Source organism: Poromitra crassiceps (assembly GCF_964638095.1).
Source record: "Poromitra crassiceps genome assembly, chromosome: 3".
Lineage (NCBI taxonomy): Eukaryota > Metazoa > Chordata > Actinopteri > Beryciformes > Melamphaidae > Poromitra > Poromitra crassiceps.
In genome coordinates this window covers 78,702,304-78,728,178 of record NC_139625.1, presented here as the reverse complement: position 1 = coordinate 78,728,178, position 25,875 = coordinate 78,702,304, and the positions used below count along the sequence as shown (strand labels likewise).

The 25,875-nt window shown below is 44.2% G+C and overlaps 1 protein-coding gene across 1 annotated transcript in view; it reads left to right on the top strand.

Moving 5' to 3' along the window:
- Positions 1-13,149: 13,149 nt before the first annotated feature.
- Positions 13,150-25,875, top strand: part of LOC310773489 (glutaminase kidney isoform, mitochondrial-like) — a gene marked incomplete at both ends in the record, with an annotated part of 36,637 nt that continues 23,911 nt past the window's right edge. The window contains 5 exons of the mRNA XM_083633375.1: positions 13,150-13,415; positions 19,555-19,651; positions 19,910-20,028; positions 24,726-24,855; positions 24,986-25,065. Of these exons, the coding sequence (XP_083489501.1) occupies positions 13,150-13,415; positions 19,555-19,651; positions 19,910-20,028; positions 24,726-24,855; positions 24,986-25,065 (692 nt within the window). The remainder of the gene's footprint in view (positions 13,416-19,554; positions 19,652-19,909; positions 20,029-24,725; positions 24,856-24,985; positions 25,066-25,875) is intronic.

Here is a 25,875-nt window from a genome sequence, read left to right as displayed (position 1 = left end):
CCTAATGGAAAACTAGACATTACGGAGTACCTGATGCAAACTGGACATTATGACGGGGGTGTTGGGAAAAAAGAAGGGACTAATTGTGGGGAATTGAAATGTTGTGGGGTTTGTGGGGATTAGATTTTGATGTGGTGATGGGAAAAATATTGTGTTGGGTGTGTTTTGGTACAGGGGCAGTGGCGGACTGCATAATCGGGCACGTCGGGCAAATGCCCGGTGGCCTGGCCTGGCCTGGCCTGCCAAAAAAAAAAAATTTTTTTTTTTTTTTTTTTTTTTTTTTTGCAGGCCAGGCCAGGCCACTCACTGAACAGCAGGCCAGGCGCCGCCTACTGGTTTACTAGTGGTTGTATTACTTTATTCAGGTTTAAAGTGGGTGCATCTCATTGTAAAATTGGACTTGGCCCAAATTGGGCTTCAAACGGCCCAAATTGAGTTGAGTTGAGTTGAGTTGAGTTGAGTTGAGTTGAGAAAACTTTATTTATCCCCGGGGGGCAATTCAGTTTCTACAGTTCATCACCGTTGCAAGTAAACATATTGTATTTCATTTCGGTCACAAAATACAAAATACATACATACACAAGAAGGGAAATAGGAAGGGAGCTCAGTGTGATCAGACCGAGATAGTGCATTTGGTTCCTCGTGTCCCTCAGCGTACATGGATCTGAGCCGCAAGGGTGCAGGACGCAACATTGTTTATACACATGTAAAGTGCATAGGGTGCATGTGTAAACAGTTGGTTTTAGAAATACATAAAAAATAAGTAAAAATAAAAATAAATAAAAAGTAAGATAAAAGGTAAAAAAAAAATTGCATACAGAAATTGGGCTTCAAACGGCCCAAATCGGGCTTCAAACAGCCCAAATCTGGCTTTAAACGACCCAAATCTGGCTTCAAACGGCCCAAATTGGGCTTCAAACGGCCCAAATCGGGCTTCAAACAGCCCAAATTGAGCTTCGAACGACCCAAATTTTTCGCCGCCGCCCTTCGGACGCCGGCACGCGCGTCGGCCCGTATTGGCCTGGCCTGCTTGGTATCTAATGCCCGGCCTGAATTATGATCCCAGTCCGCCCCTGTACAGGGGGATGTGTGTGGGTTGTGCATGTCGCGTGGAAGCGACATTAAAGTTGTGTGGGGGAAGTGTAACGTAACGGGTAATTACGTGTATTGGGGTGTTTCCGTGCTTGGCTAGGAACTGATATGTGGGGGTGTGTTCCTAGGGGGAAGGGGATATATGTGACCAGCGGCCGGGGCGGAGGCCAGTCAGGCTATGCGAGGGAGCTGACCGGGTGGTTGCAGAGCTAGCAGCGAAGCTAGCTGCTAGGAGCGTGTATTGTGAAGACAAGAATAAAAAGCCTGTACCAACTTCAAGTCTCCAGTTCCTTGGACGAATACCCACTTCGTTACAATATATATATATGTGTGTGTGTGTGTATGTGTGTGTGTGTGTGTGTGTATGTGTATATATATATACACACACACACACACACACATTAAAGTGTGCAAGAAAAGATGCTCATTGCATTGGGTAAATAAAACTAAATTATGGCTCGCTTCTTTGATGTGCAAACGTTAAATCAACTTTATTTTATGTGGCTATTCATAAAAGTCAGAGAAAAATATATGTATATTTTAAACTTTTGTAGACATTTATTTATTTTATGCATGATGCAGCAGACACACTGGCATCTGCAGTAATAAAACTGTCTGGAATTAGTTTTGATTATATCACCTATAAAGGGAGGCTTTCCCAAACCGTGGCTGAATAATAACCCAATAAATGGTTTGCAAGGGTTCACACCAAAACATAATCTGTTCTGTTTGACTAGAATATTTTGAAACATGCGCAATATCTGAATATTTTTGCTTGAAAGTATGAATAACATGAGTGAGCTACTTTTCTACTTAACCTTAACCTCATGTAAACTTAAATCTAAACTAATCTTGTATTGAGTCTTATTTAAAATGGAATAATCTTGCATTTAACTAAAATACCCATAGCGTACTAATACTCACTAATAGCATAATAATCTAAATTGACCTTGTATTTGAAGCTAAGATGGTCTGCCTCATGTTTACATTTGCTCTGTAATGTGCTCAGTTTGTGCTCCTCCCACTAAACCAGCAGCAGAATGAACTGGTTCAACTGGCTGACTTCCAGCAGCTCTGGACAGTTTGGAAAATCAAATAAACCATCTGAGTCCTGCAGAGACAAGGCAAGAGCTGGCACACAGACGAGAAGGTAACATGTTCCTGTATACTTTCAGATTTTTTAGGTCATGCTATTTGATTTTTGCCTTTGTAGTGCCATAAGATCCTGTTAAAAACCCTGACATGTTGGATGTTTGGGGAAAGTTATTTTGGTTTGACAGTTTAAATAGGCCTACAGTATAAGTATATACAGTATATAAGTATCAGGTATTCTTCACCAAAATGAATGTGTTTTGGAATAAGTTAAAGATGTTTAAATATACTGTATATGTCACTCAGATTTGACAGCTGTACTGTGCTTTACTTTAACAGCAGACTAACGTCTGCTCAAGTTTATTTGTCATATGCAAAGTCTCTACCCACTGTAATGAAAAGCTTACTTGTGGACTATTTAAACAATTAAACAGATTGTAAACAGAAGATATCAAGAACATGAAAGAAAGGTACAGAGTAAACAGAAACATGTATAAAGAAAGAGAGAATGTTGCGCAACAGAGGCAGCATGAATCTATGAATTAGATGGACAAATGTGTGAATTAGGTGATATTTGTACGGTATAATAAAAGCATTAGTTTTGTCAGTGGTGTATTATACAGTAGGTATATAAATACTGTATGTATAATATAGCTAGCCTACATGTAGCTAATAATAATATAATGAAAGGGAGCTGGGGCTCTGTTTCTCTGTCTGTCCCACTGATGACATCATCAGTGATGTAATAAATTCACTCTCACATACACACAAAGTCCCAGTGATGATGTCATCAGTGATGTCATAAATGGTGACATCATCAGTGATGTCAGAGGCATTGTGACATAATCAGTGATGCACACACACATGCACACAGACACACATACACACAAGAGACAGACAGGCACACACATGCACACACACACGAGACAGACACACACACTGATGACATCAGTGATGATGTCATCAGTGTGTGTGTGTGATGACATCTGATGGTCATCACTGATGTCATCAGTGTGTGTGTCTGTCTCTTGTGTGTGTGACATCAGTAATGATGTCATCAGTCTGAGGCTCACGAGAGGGACTGAGGAGGCTCACAAGAGAGACTGAGGGAGAGGAGGAGAGGGAGAGAGAGGGAGACATTGTACGTGTGCCAATAGGGCAGGCAAGGCCACACAGCCGCAGAGCTGTGGGCAAGGCCGCACAGCGGCCGAGCTGCGAATGCAAGCTGCAGGGCCAGCTCAGCGAGCTGCAATTAATCTATTGATTACTTTTTCCAGTTTATGACATTTCTTCATTAAGATGTCAAACATGATGCCCATCACAAATGTTAAAATTACTTAGTACTTGCAGCCTTGTTCTAGTTAAAACATCTCTCATGTTTCTTTGTCTTTCCACAGTCATGGAAACCGATGGCTTCATGAAAAGTTGCGACCAACAGTTGTGCCGTGTTTGAAATGGGAAACAGCGAGTCGAGATGTTGTTCTCGGACCCGATCAGACAAAGCGATGAAGACTATCATGGAGAAACGAGGAGAAGCAGAGACAGAGGCCTTCATCACAGCAGGAGAGGCTGAGGACCTGAAGGAGACCAGACGTTTTGTGAATCCAGAGGAGGTGTTAGCGGTCGATAATTGTCTGGACGTCCCTCTGCGAGTGACTAGTGGACCGCTGCTGGAGTTTGCTCACAAGATGTCGGAGGATATCGTGGCTCAAGCTCTGCAGCTGTGTTGGGAGGTGGAGTTCCGTTACAGAGACTTTCCTTTTATTGACTCCGAGTGTGATTATGTCATATGAGTTGAGGTCAAATCGAGGGCTGGAGCTCTTGTCAGCAGTCTGGCGTCACACGATTTGGTGAAATGAGGGCAATGTTTTAAAATGCAATTAAGGAAAAGAGTTAGAAATAGGTTTCTCCAGTAGAAGACAGGAATAGAAACATGAAGTGATGGTGGACAGTTTGTGGAGGTCAGAGCGGCGGATGGCCAATGACATGGTTTCAATTCCCAACTCACAAGTTTTTTTATTGAACCATGAGCAAAACCTGAAGCCAACCTGAACCAAACTGCAGAATGAATATTTTAGCTGCTTGGCAAGATTTTTATGTGAAAATCCAGCCTTCTAATGTGAACTTTTGACCTTTAGGCTGTGTTAATGTTTTCCCAAGCCCACAGTTTGTCTGCTAACAAACGGGTTGCTCTGCTGTCTTGACCTTGTTTTGACACTAAATAAAAAGACAGATCTTGGATGATTTTAAATAGAGGAGCCAGAGCAACACCTGACACTTGATCACTGCTCATAAAATTTGTATCTGCTGCTAGAAGTACTCATCATTTTATCCCATGTGGGATTCTTTAAGTCCGTCTTATTGTTTGTTGTTCCAGGATAGGTTTCACTGGGATTTCCTCTATTACTTATTTAAAAGAACTTTTACACTGCTTATGGAAGTTACAAGATTCAATGAATGTATTGCCATGTAGTTGATAGGCATTGGTCTTTCTTCATTCTCATACAAAGACAATGACAATGCAGCAAGCAGCACACAATATACAAATCCAAATGTAAGAGTGAAATCCTGATCGTCTTTCGAAAGAAAAATCTGTATCCACTCTCTTCCCTTTGGTACAGATAGAGCATCACCGACCTGTTTACTCGCGCCCCCTCACAGGATTTTGAGGTAATGAACTTCCAAGTTTTCAATTAGTTGTCTCTCACTGCCATTTGGAGCCGCCAACGTGCAACGGGTTTAATCTCCAGTTTGTTTGTCAAAATGTTGGGTTTACATGTTACAGAAGAGGTGAGTGGTATTGATTTGTTGCTTAGAATTTACTGTATGAGAAAGGGATCAAATGAAATTCATAGTGGTAATTTATCAATGTTGTCCACAAGGACAACCACAAGGATGTATTATTATTATTGTTATTTTTATTATTGCTTTTATTATTATTATTATTAATAATTATAATATCTAATGTTGAGATTCGTGGCCATTTTTTTATTTACATTTTTAAAACTACTAAACTTCACTAAAGAAAACGACAAAAACATGTCTAATGATACATTAGATCCAATTCAGACAAATTTTCCCCCAAAATAGAATGTATACAACATGTCAGAAGTAAACTATTTTGTTGATTATAGTGCAGTTCAAGCTGACTCAATAATATGTCACTGAAGTGGGAGTTGCTGGATTCCTGTGAGTTTCCTGTCAGTGAGAAAATGTCATGTGTCCGACACCTGTCCGACAGGATCAGCTTGTTTACAGTGCAGCTCTCTGGGTTTGTGTCGACATGACAACATAGAAGCCAGGGTCAGCCCAGGGTTATGTCAATGTTAGTCCACAGCCTTTGATCTGTCTGTTTTGACAGCAGAAGAGGAAAGACCACTGAACTGTTTTTGTGAACATGCAGATACTTCAGTTACATTTTTTTTTACATGTTATTTTGTTTAGTTATTTCTTTTATAGGGTTTATTAAAATACTAGTTTAGATTCAAATATCAATTATTGGCGATATACATGTTGAAATTAACAATAGAAGGTAAAGTAAATTATTCAGAAAGGGTGTTGCTGGGTTATGATTGATATACTTTCGACCAGGGGTGTAAATACAGAACTATTCAAGGTGTTTCCCCTCATTGACTGATACTGTTTAGTCCCCCACCCCCCAATATTTTATTTTTCAGTCTTTTCAGAACACAAAGAACAAAATTGAACAAACTCACACAGGAAAAAGAAAGTAAGAAAAGGCATACATATATATTATATTACGCGGTGCTACCAACCGTGAGGTGCTTATGTGCTTGTAAAATATGTTGTGCATGGGATCCAAAGCTAGGGCTCTATGAGAAACCGACCGGGCGAGTCACCCGTCGCCCCTAACCTCGTCAAGGTAAGCCAGGAACGGGTCCCAGATAGTCTTAAGTGAGTTGGTCCTCAGGAACCTGAGCCTCTCCATCCGTAATAACTGCGGGCATGTCCGTAAAAACCACAGCTGAAAAGAAGGTGGAGAAGGGGACTTCCATTCCTTCAGAATGAGTCTCTTGGTGACAGTCGTCCCCTGTGTCGGAGACTGTTGCACAGCCAGGGAGGAGCAGAGAGGATTCCGAGCAGCCGAAGATGCGAGTTCCGCCTCCGGCTGAAGGGTAATTTTGTAGGCCTTAGAGTACCAAACAAATATTTTGGCCCAGAATCCAGATAGTGAAGGGCAAAACCAAAAAGCATGGGACAGTGTGCCCTCTGACACCCGACACCTATCGCATAGTGGTGAGACAGAAGGTCTCAAGATCTTGTGCAATCTATGTTTGGAATAATTAAGATGATGAGCGACTTTAAATTGAATCAGCTGGTGTCTGATATTAATTGAGCAGAATTGGACCAGAGACAGACTCCTGTCCCATATAATTTCAGATAAATCAACACCAAGTTCCTCCTGCCACGCCTCTCTAATCCTCCCAGTGGGGTCCCTGATGCAGCCGTCAAACAGACGCACAAATCTAGAAATAAGATGCCTGCAGGGGCGGTTTTATGATCAGAGCTTTGGTTGGGCTCAGCCCCCAATGTGAAGTTATATGGTGGACTTAAAAAAGCATGTTAATTTGGGAGAACTTCAAAGTTATGAATCTTGGATCAAACATAATATCTAATTTGTAGTAGTCTCGCTTGCCAGCCTCCACTCACATCTGTGAGAGAAGTCTGGCTGCATGGAAACATGCTGCTGGCATAAGCCCTCCCCTGCTCTACAGCTGCTCTCCCATTGGAGGCGACCATTTCAGTCACTGCCGGCATTTCCGCTCCCCGCTTACAAACTCTGTCATTGGCTCTCACCATGTCAATCCAACCCGTTCTCACTCTGAGCGCGTCGCATATTGACGCTTTGTCCTGTCCCTTGTGCGTCGCTTGTTACTAACATGGTACCCTTGAGCGACACATGAAACGACTTGGGCTTTCCGACTAAACTCAATGCAAACCCATGGAAGTCATCTTTGACGCTTATGGCAACTGCTCCCCTATTAGCCTAACTGCTCCACCATTAGTCAACTGCTCAGCCATTAGGGTCTGGAGGAGCTAACCTCTCCCAGACCCTAACCCTAAACCTAACCTCTCCCACCCCATGCCTAAACCTAACCTCTCCCAGACCCTAACCCTAACCCTAACCTCTCCCACCCCATGCCTAAACCTAACCTCCCCCAGACCCTAAACCTAACCTCTCCCACCTCCCACGCCTAAACCTAACCTCCCCCCAGACGCTAATGGGGAGCAGTTGACTAATGGGCGAGCAGTTAGGCTGATGGGGGAGCAGTTGCCATAAGCGTCAAAGTTGACTTCTATGGGTTTGCATTGAGTTTAGTCGGAAAGCCCAAGTCGTTTCATGGGTCGCTCAAGGGTACCATGTTAGTAACAAGTGGCGCATAAGGGACGGGACAAAGCGTCAATATGCTACGTGGTCGGAGTGAGAACGTGTTGGTCAATCAGAGCGGATTCCGCTCCCTCCTCCCTGTGTGTCGCTGTAAATAGTCGCCTGCCGCTGCAGTGAAAACAACAATGCTAACTAGCTAGCAAGCTAACGGCAGAAACCTACTCGCTACCTCGTTGCTACATGCTGAAAATGGCGCAGTTGGATTGTTGTAAACTATTTTCCAAGGGCACTGCCGTTAAGCGCCGCCTATCGCAATTCCAGAATGGTGACCAGCGCTGCCAGACTCCTCTCATGGAAGTGAGGGGAGGCTGGCAAACAAGACTACATTTGTAGGTATCTGTAAAAGTGTGTTTGGGGCAACTCAATTTTCCTCTTCAGATCAAAGGATGCAAATTGACCATCAATGTACAGGTCTCTGATGGAAACCAGCCCCTTCACACTCCAGGCATTGTAGGTTCTGTCTGACTGTGAGGGTAAAATTAAACAAATTTGTGTGTGAACAGAAACAAACACAGGGACGGACAAGCCTGTCTTTATTGTCACAAACAAACCGCATGCACACACATGTCGGCGGCAGCACACGCACGCACGCACACGTTGAGTGGTGCCATGAAATTCAGTCTCTGCATTTATCCCATCCAGGCATGTCCTTCCTCCGGGGGGCAGCCAGGAGCAGTGGGCAGCTTTCTTTAATTACAGCGCCTGGGGACCAACTTCAGTTCATTGTTGTGATGATCTTCTGCATGTTTTTAGTGGGGGTCCATACCAATGTTGTATGGATGAAACCCCAGCGGAGCATGGGGGGAACATGCAAACTCCACACAGCTCATGGATGGGTAAGGAGGTTTTAATGGAGTGAGGCCGCCCTCTGGTGGATTCTACCGGCTACAGCATGGCTGGTATTATTGGTAATGCCATTGCTACTTGTAGGCTACTAGAAGTAGACTGTAAAAAGAGAGCTTTTACTTAGCGCAGGATTCATTCGTGATGGTGTTTTCTTTATCTTCTATGGTAATATATTCCTAGGGGTTTGAGTGTTGTGATTTGTGCATGGTGCCAACCTAATATAGGTTATATTTTAAGTAATTGTCATGAAGGGGCAATACTGGAGCTATTTGAAACTAATTGATAAAATTAGTCCCTTAGGTTTCTGACAATGTGGCCCCCTGAACAATTTAGTTGAATAGCCCTGCTGTAATTTATAGATTCATTATGCTATAACTTATTTGTACTGATACGTATGCTTGTATTAACCCAGTGGCACTCATATTCTGGTTTATTTCAAGAAAAACATTTTGGCTAGTTGAAATTAATTGGCTCGTAACTTTAGAATCTAGCAGCCATATTGGCTGGTGATAAAAAAAAAAGTTTAATCTCAAACCCTGCAGGGAGAGCAGGTGGTGACATAGGAGTGAGTGAGAAGAGGAGCAAATATATGATTGTTAAGACTGAATACTGACATCACAACCGTCTAATCCTAATGTTAATTTAAAAGTTAAGATATTCCTATATGAATCTGGCTTCAAACGACCAAAATCTTTATATGATAATAATAATCAATGATGGTGGTTCACAGACGTGTGTGTGGGAAGGAGGGGGGGGGGGGCACGCCCCCCGGCCCCCCAAGTTCAGATGCGTTCCGCTGCCTATGGGCTCAAAAACAACACACGCCCGGTGAAAATAGTGCGTGTGGTATTCATTATGACTGATAGCTATCGCAGCCAATCAGTTGCGGATCTGCGGTGTCATAAACCAATCAGTACGCGTAAGGTGTGAAAGGTCGTTTATGTCAATGTTTGTATCCCAATGAGAAACATATCTGTGGGGTAGTCACCGAAAAACCGCACAGTTGCCAAGTCCGCTTATTACAAGCAAATTTGGACTTGTCTTTCAGTCAAATTTAAGTCACTACAAATATAGTCCGGGTTGCGTTTTCTTCTTCTCCCTCGGTGTCCCTAAAAAACAAGAGTACCTGGATGCAGACACAGGAGAAACCTCCACCCTCCGTAACTGACAGGAAGTCACGTGACCTCAGCAGCGGAAGTTCATGTTTTTTTTTTTTTATCTTTATTGACACACCTCGGCAGCAGAAGTTCATCTTTTTTAAAGTCACGTGACCTCCGCAGGGGAAGTTCATGTTTTTTTTAATCTTTATTGACATACCTCACCTCGGCAGCGGAAGTTCATATTTTTTTTAATGTTTATTGACATATTGAAGTTAAACAGACAACGAACATATAAATGCAACTTTGCCAATGAAGTAGCCTACATGACATCGGCAGTTCTTCTTGTTTTGAAGTAACACGGATTTAAAAGGCTTTATACATATATAAAACTAAGAAGTTAGCAAGTAAATGTGCTATGGATAGCATTTCTAAAGTAAAGATATATAACTAGAAGTGACAGTCAGAATGATTGGTCGCCATGGAGACATACACAACTACACATCGCCCTGTCCAAAACGTGTAAACAGAACATTCATATTGGACCCTTAATTTTTTTTTAATTACTCAATAAAAAATTATAGTATCCAATGAAAATGACTAAATCACAATAACACATAGGCTATATAATAGGAAAATTTACTCACACACCTTTACATACATGTTACCCATAGCACCTTAATCAATTTAAATACTGGTATCTATATATATCTATATCTAGGCTATATATAGACACACACACACACAATCACACAATGACACCTATTGCATCCTCTTGTCAGAATTTTTGGGTTGAATGACACCGACAAAAACGACAGTTAAGTGTTTAAAAAAGTTCACATTTCAGAACATCAATAAAGAATACATGGCAGTTAGTCAATGGGGGCGGGGGGGGGGGGGGGGGTTAAAAGAAACACCACCACTACACACAAATATTTCTGTGTGGTTATCCAGGTGACGCTGTAGGCTATTGTTTGTTTACGTGTGGTTCGGAACTTTGGGCACAGAGGACAACCAAACTGTAAAGGTGTGTATTTGGTGATCTGTAAACCGATTCCATTTCCTTCCTTTATTATGGATGGATGCATCGGGGTCACTCCCCGTAGCTGACGATCAAGCGCTGCTGTCTGCGGCTCATCTCTCTCCCGAACCGCATCACCAGCCCCGTGGGCCCAGCCAGAGGATCCACGGGACTGTTCAGATGCCGCTGATGCTGATGCTCCATCAGCTCCGTGGGCCCGGCCAGAGGATCCACGATGCATTTCTATTTCTCTCTCACACACACACACACACACACACACACACACACACACACACTCATTAACCTACTTATTTTCATTATTGCCATGCTACATTGTTATTAAGAGAACGTTGTCCAGGCTACGCTCCATCATGAACAATGACTCGCACCCACTCCACGACGTGCTAGTCAAACACAGGAGTACGTTCAGTGAGAGACTGATTCCACCTAGATGCAATACGGAGAGGCACAGGAAATCATTCCTGCCTGTGACCATTGGTCTATTTAATGCCTCTCTTAAAAGAGCACCTCGGAGACGCTCAGTCTCCCTGAGACTGAGCCAGCCGATAGGTTAACTGTGCCTGGCTGAGCCACGTGTAACGTATAGGGCAAGCCGACTTAATATAGTCCAGGGTGCAATAATGATAATTGACACGGAATGTATACTTACTCGACGTATTTTCTATTTTGCTACTTAGACATTCTACTTATTTTTTGCTTCTAGCGCATTTACTAGTTATTCTATGCTATGTTGTGTTTTTCTGCTTATTGCTTAATATTGCATTTGCATTGCATTTACTACTGTTTATTTTATGCTATGTGTGTTCTGTGAGCGAGCTACTGTAACTTGTCCCAATTTCCCCTCGGGGATCATTAAAGTCATTCTGATTCTGATTATATACAGATTTTACAGTCACTCAGTCAATTTGGACATCATTTCTGAGCTTTGGTTTCTTCCAAATCTCCTCCATCCATTGTTCCTTTTGGATCTGAAACAGTTGTTTGACTGTACTTACATTACACTGTAGAGTAGCCTATTCATAAAATCACATGTAAATCACAAAATGAAAATATTGCAGACACCTTTCTTGACCAGGGATAACTGTGTGCTCTGTCCCAATTAAAGATATTTTTGGTCACCCTATCCTCTGGCAACTGGACAACTACTGCAGACCAAGACATCAAGCTTAAGTAGAAAATTACCTATGACCAACATAAAAACTGATGGTCAACGTCAAATGGCCAGACGGTTAACTGGGTAAATCGCTTTGCTCTGCAGATCACTAAAGCTAGTCTTCAAGGGTTAGGCAATGATCGTATAGTTACAATTTACAATAGAATGTTTTCCCCCCACCCACCAGCGGCAATATTTTATATTTTATAAGTAGCTTAAACTGTGAACAGGAACGTAAATAAACAAATATACACCAAGTAAATGAAAATAAAATCGAAATGAACAACACAAAATGACATGGGGAGCTCACATACCTGTGTGCAAACAGATTACTATGAGTACAGCAACTCGACCTGGCTCTCATTCAGACACCTTTAAGGAGAAAGGGGACAGCAGCGAACCGCATGAGAAACCATATGTGCTTTGAGTCAAACCTAGCTAAGATCGTTAACTAGCTGCTAGCACATTACTTCAGAGCTGTACACAATAAAACATACGTCCACACAGTGAAATAAACTGTGATAATAAACAACAGCATTAACGACTTGTACAAGAAAGCTTGTGTCCCTGTCTTATGTTCCTACTGCATTTTAGCATGCTAATCGCGGGAGCATTTGGAAAACCTTACCTCTCCGTCCTCAGCAAGGCTTATAGCCGTCTGAGGAAAAGCCGACCGGAACAAAACAGGAAGTGACATCGCCAAAGTGTCAAGGGTCACATAACAAAATCACAGTTCACAAACTAAAAGTCCCCAAAATAAATAGTATAGAAACGGTGTACATATGAAAAACAACAAAACAGTGACAAAAATGAAAAAGGATTATTGGTGAAATATAAACTAATTAACACATCGGTTACATGAGCACATGTCTGTTCTAATGTACACTTGTCTGTTTGAATTAAAAAAAAAAAAAAAAAAAAAAAGTGCATTACCGCCACCTACTGGAGTTTTGGCGCTTGGCATTGGAGAACTGGAGGCTCTGATTGGAGGTAACGCAAACTTCCGCTGCTGAGGTCACGTGACTTCCTGTCAGTTACGGAGGGTGGAGGTTTGTCCTGTGTCTGCAGCTAGACCCTTCTCCTAAAAAATACAGTGGCTGGTTTTGTTGTGCTTGGCTTGCTGTTGTTTGGTTTGGTTTGGTGATTATTATTAGTATTACTGAATTCTAGTAACGATATAATAATAGCTATTATTTATTTCTGCCCCTAGCACAATAATAATAATGATAATTTAATAATAATAATAATAATGCTTCATTTGGGCTTGTTACCATAGACCTGGTTGCTTGTTTCTCTCACTACATCTGGCAACACTGGAAAACCGTTACTCGACCGAGAAAGCCCACAGAGACTATACTCAGCGGGAGCAGGGCTGTTTAGTTTAGCAGGATTTCTCCAGCAGTTTTATTGGATTGAAATGTTACATTTTCGGTCTTCGGTAGCGCTCAAGGAGTTGTTTCAATCCCAGCTGAAGAGTCCTTTGTCGGGTATCATCTGTAACAAAGCGTGCCCTCCTCCAGCCGCCTTCAGCACTGTGTGTCTGGATGTGAGCTCCCCGGCCAGAGGCAAGGCACCTGCCGCATGGAGAGAGCAGCACCACGGCAGAGAGCAAGGCACCAGAGGCTTCTGCTCCAAACATGACGGCCACGATGAAGCTAACAGCAAGGACTCCGCTACAGAGAAGTGAGTCACAGCTGCTTGCCGTTCACTAGCATGGTGATGACTGTACGCCAAACTCCATTTAAAAGCCAAACTCTAAACTAAAAACCTTGCACATGCAGAGCAGAGCATGGCTTAACATCTTTTACGAATCTTCCATGTCTTTTGGTGAAGTCGGCATAGCTGATTCACAAGATCAATACAATCAATAGCCTACATAAATCAATACAAATCTCGACTTGTAACGTTAGAGCTCAGCTAGCCTCGATCGAGGCTAGACTAGAGCTCAGCTAACAGAGGCCACCACAGTGTGCTTGGAGGAGTAACATTAACGTCATGAGGCGAACCAATACTAAAAGTCTTATTGTTGGATCAGGATGTGTGCCGAAATTTAGAGTGGCTCCTAACGATTCACAAAAGGTCTCAAACCATGTTCTACCAAGTAGGCTATTGTACCGATAAGCAAGGCCAAGTTTAACTGATGGACTTTCAGAATGGGGTTTTGTGTGTTGTGCTCCATACGAGAGAACCTTCTCAGGGCTAGCCGCTATAACTAGCTCCTAGGTTTATGGGTTGATATAGCTAATCTGACTAACATCAGCTAGCTAAATAGCTGTGTGTACGTTATGCCATTTTAACCTGTCTGTAGCTAGCTAGACGCAGTGGAAGAGAAAGATAGCCATTAAAGCCACGATTCACCACCAGTGACAATGCGCCCACACACAGCGGCAGTGCACTGCATACCCCGGCTAGCAAGGGGTCAAGTAATGCTACATACTGTATACTACCAAATAGCTGTCTCTTTCTATCTATCTATCTCTCACTCCACCCCCCCTCTCTCTCACACACACACTGCCTCTCTCACTCTCACTCTCTCTCTCTCTCTCTCTCTCTCACTCACACTCTCTCTCTCACTCTCTCTCTCTCTCACTCACTCTCTCTCGTAAGCAGAGATATTGAATGTGTGTTTCCTTACAAAACGACGTACAACATAGCCTTTATTAAACGTGTTTGAATACTGTGGGCTGACTGTCCCATCATGGACGCTTGGACTTTTCCACCTGCCTGATGATGGTGACCAGCAGCCTGGGCCTCGCATCATCAGTCGGCCAATTACTCCCAGCACATGTTCAACCTGGTGAGGCAGAAGATGAGCTTGCCTGTGGGGATGCATGGTGGTAGCAGCACGTCATCGGTATCGGCCGATAAAGGCTTTAAAATGTCATATCGGTATTGGCCCGATATGACATTTCTGCCGATATGACAGGCTGATAAAATTATGCTGTTGCAACTTATGAAATAGGTCAGATTGTCCCTGTGGTGGCTATAGTCATTTAATGGCTATAGTCATTTAATGACTATAGCCTATAATAATGACTAAGTCATTATTGTCTCAAGGAGAGCATCCTCCAAGCCTGTTTAAAGCACCCTCCAGTCAGATTTCCTACCTGTAACCATTGGTGTTCTCTGAAAATGTTCTAATATAATTTATGTTTGTATATTTTCACATCATCTGATTCTGCCCCAAAGAACTTATAAGAAGAAAATTGTCACAAGCCTATTGTGCAAAACCCACTGGGAGCTAGAGCATGCATCGTCAAGCAGTTTGACTGCCGTACAGAATGCTGTGAAAACTACGATAGGCCGTCATAGTGCAATGAAGGTGTCTACAATGCACTTCGATAATGCGACCACGATGGAAATACTCCACAATCCACATCTTAATTCAACTATTGCTTATTCCAACTATGACCTTATTTGGGTTAAGGTCAGCAGAAAATGCAGTTTACATGACACTCTCTTATTCAGAGTATTGTCTTAATCAGGTTAATATCAGAATATTGCAGTGACGTCCATGTAAACATAGTCTCTGTTTAATGTTGTCGAGTGTGAACTGTTACTAATTCAGTATTATTCCCTTTGCACACTCTCTCCCTGTTGTTGATCTGCTTGCTTTGCATTTGTAAGTATAATATTTAATTTATTTGATACCTTTTTAATTCCGTCTTGTGGTCGTGGTAGTAGTGGAGCTGTCAGCCGCTCTTCAAACCCTTGAAATGACCTCACTTCCTGCCAGCTTCAGTCCCGCCTCTCCACTTCCCATCCCTCCATCACCACACACACACACACACACACACACACACACACACACACACACACACACACACAGAGACACACACACACACTTCCTCACTAGCAGGCATCGGCTCTGTGTTAATGAGGTCAGAGAAGCACCACACAGTGAGAAAGCCATAGGTTTTATGAGGACACAGTGAGGCTAATCCACATCTCATGACAATTATTTTTAACCCACCGTTAAGGCTGTTAAGGCAGTGACGTAAGAGAGTCGGAAATCCTGACTTCCAACTAGGAAAAATGCAGTGGATCTCCCCTTAAATCCAGGCCAGGCCAGGCTTCTGTGATGTTAACCAGCCTGTCTTCCTCCTAACACACTACTAACTTTACAGGATTTGGACATGCTGCTGCAGAGAATTAGCCTGACTCCACCAGACGGGGGCGGCATTGTTCCACAAATTCACAATCCACCTCAGTCTGGCCCTGGCCTCAGAGATGCATTCAAACCGGCCGCCACACAGGCGCACCAATCAGCGTGAGCTAGGGGCGGGCTGTGGCGAGACCGGGTGTGACGCCACCGAGAGGCGCCTCTGCGTTTGTAGTTCTTTCACTATTCAACATGGCGGCGGCTACCGAGGCTAGCTCCAGTGTGCTAGTCAAACATTCTATTCAAAACAATAAGCTAACATAAACGTTAAACACTTGATCTTACAGTGAGTACGAAACCGTAACTGTATTGCTGTAATGTTATCAACTATGAACGTTAGTAAACAAGACATTGTTGTAGAATTTGGGGAGATAGCCTTCAGACCGCTAGGCTGGGATAACTTATTAGCTGTAAGGCTGTAATGGCTAACGGCTAGCCATTCACGCAAGTCACACAAACACAAAGCCCTTCTCACTCTCACCACAGCCCAGTAAACATGCAATCTGTTAAACCATAATTTTTGTTCCAAATCGAAATAAATCATAACGTTAATCAAAATGCCACTGAATTATTAGCTAATCAACACAGAACTGCAAAGATCAGTGTGATGTATTGTCCCTTTACTGCTAGCTGAAGTGTATTCTGCTATGATTGGAATGTTGGCTGCTGTTTAATAAACCACGTTAACTCACGTTGGTGTCCGAGTGACATATTATGTTATACAGGCGAGATTAAAGATCTCAGGATACAATACAACAATCAGTTTATCTGATATTTTCCCCCGCTTGCATAAATTATACTGTGAAGTGTGAATATAGCTCTAGCATATAGTAGTCCTATATGTCTGATATTTTGGAGCTGTTATTCGAGAAATTGGTTTATCGATAGAACATACCGGTAGCTTAAGATTTTGCACTTGTACTTTAGATAGGGGGTAAACAAACGTCATGGGAGCCAATACTAGGAATACGGTATATCAACAAGGAACCATTCTTAAAGTTAGAGATTATATATCCAAATACATGCTGCATGGTATAACCAGGGTGTTTTTCCTCTTCTCTGTTGACGTCCTCTGGGCTCCAGGCAGCTCCCTTTCGCAGATTCATCTGACAACATCTTTATGCATTTACATCGTCTTATCATTTGACCCAATCGTGCCTCAAGACCAGCAGATTATGTAACAACAACACCACACACGGCCGTCATTTCTCCGTTTAGTTTATTATTACAAAAGTAAGCAAATAACATTCTCCAGTCATGCGTAAATATCTACCATTCCACTGACACATATGCTAAAATTCACCAGTTAAATAGTAGCGTTAAATCATTATATTGTATCAAAGCATTTGGTTGTTGCCATGATCATAAAGGCTAGAGAGCGTTGCGTCTCCATGACGTTAGCCGTCCAGGGTGCGTGCCACTCGGTGTCATATCGTGTCATCAGTTCCCTGAAGAAACGAACAACGATATGTGTTATGAATGAATCGCTGTTAACGTTAACATTAATCATCAATCATCAGACGTAGCACCCCAACCTCCAAATGTTGCTATCGTTAGCGTAACATCAGTTAATCCAATCAGTTACATTTAACGTGCAAAATGGCCTACCTGCACTTCATCCTCAGTCAGACATCTGCAGTAATTCTTCTTTCTTTTGGCAAATTGAATAGTCAATGGTTGCACCCAATATTCACCTTACAAAAACAGCAAAAAATCTGCGACCTCCATGCTAACTATTAGCAATTGTAGTCCTAGCTGATCAGGCGCTGCTACGTCATGAAGGGAAGTCGATCTGATTGGTTGGCGCTGGCAAGCCCAGACGGTGACAGACAGACGGTCCATCCAATCACCTGCCTAGTAGCTTGAAAAAAGTGACCGCCCTCTTCAGCAATGTAGCTTGGCCGAATCCAGATGGATGTTGTTTGTGAAACAGATATTTGAAGCAAACTCATCGATCTGGCAGCGTCAGGTTAGCAGAGAATACCAGTCAGGCTGAAACTCACCGTCTTTGATGCGTCTTTGACTGTGTGTGAGGTTGCACCGACAGTGCCACCTCACACACAAAAACAAACACTTTTCTCAATCTGTATTACCGGTATTTATTTATTTATTTATTCATTATGAATTGTATATACCAGTATATGTTTTTACAGTATCTAAATGTGCTGCTGCTGTCTTGACCCAGTGTCCCTTGATTTCAACAATGCAAACCTGGGAAAGTAAATCACAAGGCTGAATTCTTCTTAGGGGCTAGCTAGGCACTATCAAGTCCCTGTGTAACTCAAAAGGTAGAGCAAGGCACTAACACTGCCAGGGTTAGGGGTTCAATTCCCTGTGTAAAGCTAAAGTGCATCCTCTGCTTATATACACCATAATCCCCTTGAGAAACACAATCCTGACTGGTATTCCAACAAAAAATGCATCTAGTCTACAGTCAGTGGCCTTATTCCAGTGTATTAACCTGCGGAAAAGTACACAATAATACTTTCTTAGTACTTATTGCCAATATTGTGAACAATATTGTGATCAATACCTTGGTATAAGTACTGCAAACCAATGAGAGCATGGTGCAGACAAGTGTTCTGCTATGTTTCACTCCAGTAGTATACTGTAGTTATTTATAGTGTTTCTCCACATTAATAACGGTATTATTTTGTACTTTAAAATATATTCCACCTGTTAACATGCTTTAATAAGGCCAGTGAACAGTAGGTCGTGTTTTCAGTACACTGTAACAAATACTAACATACTACTCACCGCTTCTCCTTGCAGTCAAAATGCTTCCGCTGCAGTCTCCCCATGTCCCCATTACAGCTGGCCTCAGATCAGATCTGTGTTATGAGTGACTCTAGGCCCGGGCTTATATAGCCATATATTGGTATTGTTCGTGATATGAGACTAGATATCGCCTTAGCTTTTGGATATGGTAATACTGTGATATGACATATCCTTTAAAGGCTGCATTACAGTAAAGTGATGTCATTTTCTGAACTTACCAGACTGTTCTAGCGGTTCTATTAGTTGCCTTTGCCCACTTAGTATTTTATATCCACATTACTGCGGATTATTTATCACAAAATCTCATTGCGTCAAATTATATTTTGTGAAAGCACCAATAGTCACAGGAAAGCAAAGCATGGTTGTCTTTGCATTTTATTTTGATCACACGTTTGTTTTAATAAAAGTGCTGGTGACATCTCACACGTGGCTTTGACTTACAACTGAACATGTAGCCCACTTTGTAGAAAATACAGAGATATGTATCGTCATTCAGCTGAAAAATACCGAGATATGATTTTTGGCCAATATCATTCAGCCCTAGTTACTGTTCAGTAACTTGCAAAATAGTCTTTAACCAACATGAAAAAGAATCGTGCAGATCGTGGATCGAGATCCTGCCTGATATTTTTGCAAGCCCATGGCACACCAATCAAACATTATCCAATCATGTTTGATTGGGGTGCCATGGTGCTAAACACAGACAAACAAGGGTTGAACAAATGACCAAATAAGGACAGACAGCCATGACACACCAAACAAACATGTGTGTTTGTTGTAGAATGTTTGATTGGGGTGCCACGGGCTTAATTGACTCCTCTCATGTTGCTGTCTTTGTGTTGTGTGTGTGTGTGTGTGTGTGTGTGTGTGTGTGTGCTGCAGGAAAAGGAAGGCAGGCGTCCTGCCCAGTCTGGAGGACCTGCTCTTCTACACCATCGCAGAAGGCCAGGAGAAGATCCCAGCTCACAAGTTCACCACAGTGAGTGAATCTCTCACTTTCTAACTAGTCTCGCTTGCCAGACTCTCGCGCTGTACCCGCGCAGTTTTGCCTGGTGTTACTCTCACTCTGGTCTAGCGGGGAAAAAGGCTCTGTTATCTTTACAACCCGCCCCCCTCTCCTCCTCCCCCTCCTCCTCTCCTCCTCTCCTCTCCTCTCCCCCCCTCCTCTCATCTCCTCCTCCCCCTCCTCCTCTCCTCTCCTCCTCTCCTCTCCCCCCCTCATCTCCTCTCTCCTCAGGCCCTTAAAGCCACAGGGCTTCTCACTGGAGACCCCCGGCTGAAGGAATGTATGGAGATGCTGAAGGTGACGTTGAAGACCACTTCAGACGGAGCTCTGGACAGAGACCTCTTCAAGAAGTAGGCATTCAACCTTTATTTAACCTGCCTCCCATTGACTCCAAGCATCTCTGCAGCATGAAAGCTGCATCCACACAAACAACATCCAACAAAATACCGTAAACCAAATCACACATAAAAAGAAAAAATTTCCATGAAACGGCGCAAACACACTGGATCCATAAGCGTGGCCGCACGTAAATTCAGCTGGAGCAGGAGCCTGGCCATTCACACCAGCAGCGCTCGGTTTCGCTCCGCGAAGCTCACAATTTAAATAAAGCAGACACGAAAAGGCACGCAGCGTAACAGAGCGGAGGCGACTTTCCACAAAAATATCGCTTGTAATAGGCAGACACCATCAGAGCTGCAGCTGCTGGCCCTGATCCAGCGCTCTCCCTCCCTCTGGCTGATTTGTGGAGCTGGGCCTGGGAGAGGAGGGCCTGGGAGAGGAGGCAGGTGAGCAGGTGTCGTCTCCACAGGGAGCCAGGCTGCAGGGATTACAGAGGGTTTGATGCATGGGTAAAATCTCTTCAGCTGCCATCAGTATACACAGCTTCTACCTCACTCTGCTCAGGTGTTCTGCTTTCTCTGCTTTGTGGCTCAGGGAGGAGGGCAGCTGTCACATAGCTTCTACCTCACTCTGCTCAGGTGTTGTGTTTTCTCTGCTTTGTGGCTCAGGGAGGAGGGCATGCTGTCACATAGCTTCTACCTCACTCTGCTCAGGTGTTCTGTTTCTCTACTTTGTGGCTCAGGGAGGAGGGCAGCTGTCACATAGCTTCTACCTCACTCTGCTCAGGTGTTGTGTTTTCTCTGCTTTGTGGCTCAGGGAGGAGGGCAGCTGTCACATAGCGTCTACCTCACTCTGCTCAGGTGTTGTGTTTTCTCTGCTTTGTGGCTCAGGGAGGAGGGCAGCTGTCACACAGCTTCTACCTCACTCTGCTCAGGTGTTGTGTTTTCTCTGCTTTGTGGCTCAGGGAGGAGGGCAGCTGTCACATAGCTTCTACCTCACTCTGCTCAGGTGTTGTGTTTTCTCTGCTTTGTGGCTCAGGGAGGAGGGCAGCTGTCACATAGCTTCTACCTCACTCTGCTCAGGTGTTGTTTTCTCTGCTTTGTGGCTCAGGGAGGAGGGCATGCTGTCACATTACATTACATTAATTTACATTACGTCATTTAGCAGACGCTTTTGTCCAAAGCAACTTACAATATCACAATTTGTCAACAGTACAGAAAACCACTATGCAACACAATCAATGACAGCTAAGATATTTTGATAGACTAGCACCATGTAGGAATTAGTTTGAGAAGGAATAAGTAACATGTAGCATTAGTAGTTTTTTTCTTTTTTAGATGTTAGTTCAAGAAGGGCCTAGGTGTAGCCTGAAAAGGTGAGCTTTTAGTCTCCGCTGAAAGTTTGGCAGTGATTCGGCCGTTCTGACCGAACGGGGGAGCTCATTCCACCATTGAGGGGCCAGGGACGAGAAGAGTCGCGATCGGGACGGGCGACTTTTGCGCCCACGTAGCGGTGGAGGAGCGAGGCGATCTGGACACTGTTAGTGTTCAGGCTAAAATCAGACTAGAGCAGGGTAGGATAGGCCAGATTAGGCTGTAGATTAGGTAGATACTATGTCCCAGTTAGCTCTGGTTAATGCTTAGAGTAGTCAGTTGTCTGATCTTCTCCCCCCCCCCTCTCTTTCCCCCTTCCCCCGCTTCTTCCCTTCTTCCCCCTTCTTGTTCTCCTCTCTTTCCATGCTCTTTCCTCCCCCACATCCCACCGCCCCCCCCTCCCTTCTCCTGCTCTCTCCTCATTCTCCCCCCCTCTGCTCCTTCTCCTCTTCTCCCCTATTTTCCTGAATCCCTGCCACTTCCTGCTCTCCCTTCTCTCACATTCCCCCTGCTCTCCTTCCCCTGCACCCTCCCACCTCTCCTTCTCTGCCTCTCTGTCCTCCCCCCTCTCTCACATTCCCCCTGCTCTCCTTCCCCTGCACCCTCCCACCTCTCCTTCTCTGTTCTCTCCTCCTCCACATTTCCCATTTTCTCCCCACCCTCGCCCTAATCCGGGCCCGTATCCTACTCCCTCCCTCCACCCTAGACCCTACCTCTACTCTCTGTCCTCCCCCCTCTCTCACATTCCCCCTGCTCTCCTTCCCCTGCACCCTCCCACCTCTCCTTCTCTGTTCTCTCCTCCTCCACATTTCCCATTTTCTCCCCACCCTCGCCCTAATCCGGGCCCGTATCCTACTCCCTCCCTCCACCCTAGACCCTACCTCTACTCTACCTCCCCTGTACCCTTCCACCTCTCCTTCTCTGTTCTCTCCTCCTCTCTGCCCTCTCCTCCCTCTCACATTCCCCCTGCTCTCCCTCCCCTGCACCCTCTCCTTCTCTGTTCTCTCCTCCTCCACATTTCCCATTTCTCCCCACCCTCGCCCTAATCCGGGCCCGTATCCTACTCCCTCCCCTCCCCCAACCCTAGACCCTACCCCTACCCTGGCTCTCCCTCCCCTGCACCCTCATCTCTCCTCCTCTGTTCTCTCCTCCTCCACATTTCCTATTTTCTCCCCACCTCTCCTCCCTCCTCCCTCTCCCTCCCTCCTCCACTCTCCTGCTTTCTTCAAATGTTCAAATGTTATCTTTATTCTGTATATTCTTGTTACTGTGTGTTAGCTAGAATCAGCTAGACATACTTTCTGTGAAGCCCTCTGAGACATGCTTGTGAATTAGGGCTATATAAATAAACTTGACTTGACTTGACTTGACGGGTGGAGGAGCGGAGGGAGCGATGAGAAGTTTGGAACTTGACCATAGATTGCAGATACGAAGGGGCTGACATGTGGACTGCCCTGTAGGCCAGTACCAGTGTCTTGAATTTGATGCGAGCCGAGATGGGAAGCCAGTGAAGGTCACGGAAGAGGGGAGTGACATGAGAGAATTTTGGTTGGTTGAACACCAAACGGGCTGCAGCGTTCTGAATGAGCTGAAGCGGTCGGATGGCTGCAGCAGGAAGCCCAGCCAGAACAACATTGCAGTAGTCCAGGCGAGAGATGACCAGTGCCTGGACCAGGAGTTGTGTTGCTTCCCTTGTGAGAAACGGACACATAGCTTCTACCTCACTCTGCTCAGGTGTTGTGTTTTCTCTGCTTTGTGGCTCAGGGAGGAGGGCAGCTGTCAACTGGGGATGGAAATGATTACGCTCGCTTGCCAGACTCTGTTTCGCGCTGTACTCGCGCAGCAGAGAGTCTGGCTCCTCTTAGCCTCGGTTCACACCAGGCGCTATTCAGAAGCAGCACTGAAGCAGCGCTTAACAGAAGCCGAGTGCCACGCTAAACCGGTCACACCAGAAGCACTCTTTCCCTCAGCGCCGGCAGCTCGGGTGCAGCGCTCTGCATGCTTGAAAAATAGAACGGAAGCTGAAACTATCACTGCAGCTTATGGCCCATTTCCACCGCTGGTATCAGCGCGGCCCCGCCCAGCTCGACTCGCTTTTTGTCTCATTCCACCGGTCAAAAACCTGGATAGCCCGGGTTGAGTCGGGGTTGAGTCGTGCTAGTTTTGCTCCCTGCTTTGTTGAGGTTCCAGCGCTGTGGACCCGGTACCATACGGCAGAGCTTCTCAAATGTTTTTCAGCCCAGGACCCCTTACAAGATAGAAAATATACCGGGGACCCCCTCATTCTGATTTGTGATTTTGGGCTAAGCTTAATTGTTTCCATGGTAACATGCTTGACTTTTAAATTGATAGGGTTGTTAGATTAGAATGTAAGACATGAAACATTTTAGATTTAAAGCATACAATGTTTTCGTTGAACTATGAAGCTTTTGCACACACAAAAAAAGTTTGTATTTTTATTTTCCTGAAAACTTTTTGCGGACCCCCTGGCAAAGTGCCACGGACCCCTGGGGGTCCCCGGACCCCCATTTGAGAACCACTGCCATACGGTGATGTGAAAACACTGCAGACGACTGATTGGTCAGGCAGAATCGTGTCTACTGTGGCTGGAATGATACTTTCTGTCAATGCTGGATTACCAGTTTAGTGGGGCTTACCTTCTCTTCTGTTATTTTCCATCAGTCCTTTGTGTTGCTGCCTTCTGCTCTGGTGAAATAAAATTGATCTCCTTGCACATCTTTAACATGACTGTGGTTTTCAATAGAGAGCCAAAGTGAAACGTCACTTCCTGCTTTCTCCCTGTACCAGCGCTGCGAAAAATATGAATGGCGGTGGACGGAGAATAAGGTTACGTTTTTGATCCCGTTTGAATTGTGCCACGGGGTGCCAACGCTAATTTTGTCAATTTAAAACGTAACTTTGCATGTCAAGAAAGTCACAGTTTGTTGCCAAACTGTTGCACTAGAAGTTATAAATCAGAAAGACTACATACACTGTCACCTAAGTGACGTCACTTTCTCTACCGGCAAAGCTGAAGACCGGCGACATGCCACGAGCTTCCCACGAGCTATGTCGTTTTTATACGAAACTAACCCCTACGTTTAAACAAATCCAGCATTATTTATTTTCCATTTTTATTTTTATTTTAGTTGAGTAAATGCATGATGTTCCCAAAGTCAAAGAGTAATCGTGTTAAATAATTGTGATCTCAGTATTGATCAAAATAATTGTCATCATCATTTTGACCATAATCATGCAGCCCCACCAGGAAGTATCAGTCCTGGTTCCGTGCTGACTGGACTGTAGCGTCTCTCTCTCGCTCTCTCTGTGTCCAGATGTGTCCAGAGCAACATTGTTCTGCTGACTCAGGCCTTCAGGAAGAAGTTTGTCATCCCAGACTTCAAGCCGTTCCGCGCCCACATTGACGAGCTCTACAAGAACGCCAAGATGATGTCAGGAGGCCAGGTGAGCATTACTCGCCCACTTTACACCCAGCCACTTTTCTGTTTGTAACCTTGCAGCCTCAATTTGCTCTGATCCCATGTTGTAACGTGTGCCATGTAAGCAAGCTGTGCTGTGCTGTGCTGTGCTGCAGGTGGCGGACTACATCCCCCAGCTGGCCCGCTTCAGCCCAGACCTGTGGGCTGTGTCCCTGTGCACCGTGGACGGACAGAGGTACCAAACCAGCCTACATTTACCTAGCGAGCATTGCTGAGCTCAAGGCCAGCTCCGTTTACACACACGGAAGGAACATGACTGTTTTGTTGGTATTGTACAGAGACACAGGAGAACAGAGAGTTAAATGGCTGATTAATTATTTGTGGCCTGGCAAGAGGAACACTGCCTGTTGTTGGGAACTGCAGGGGAAGGGCAGAAGAAACAATGTAGTCCAGTATACTAATAACAGGAAAATAATAATAGCAGGGAGGCAATATCACACACAAATATCTGCATATATAGAACAGAAAAGCACTGCTGTCAGGCCAAAGAAAAAAACGTGTATGGAAAGAAGAAAATAATTCTCTCATTGTTATTCTCCATGTATTTTTGATGGAGGTTTCAACAAGTTTCAAATGCCCTCGGGTCATAAAACTCCCTCCAAACAGAAATGACCATGGAAACATTATGATCAAGTAAGAGCAAATGAAAAACAGAAATTACAGATAGATTTTTTTTCTTTCATTAGGTCTGTCTGACAGAGATCAGCTGTACTTTGTATTGATAAGCAGGCATCAGAGGGGGAACAGGGCAGCCAGCTCTTAAGCTGGCAATAACTAGTTTTGTGGTTGTGAGCAGTTTCATCTAGGAACTATTTTCTTTCGACCGAACTACACCCCCTAGTTGCTGCTAGCTAGAAGCAGCTGCTGCTTTTGATCGACGGAAAATAGTTCCTAGATAAAACTGCTCACAACAACAAAACTACGGTAGTCATTTTTGATTTTGGGGTGAACTGTCCCTTCAAGTTAAAGGGTTAGGGAGAGAAAG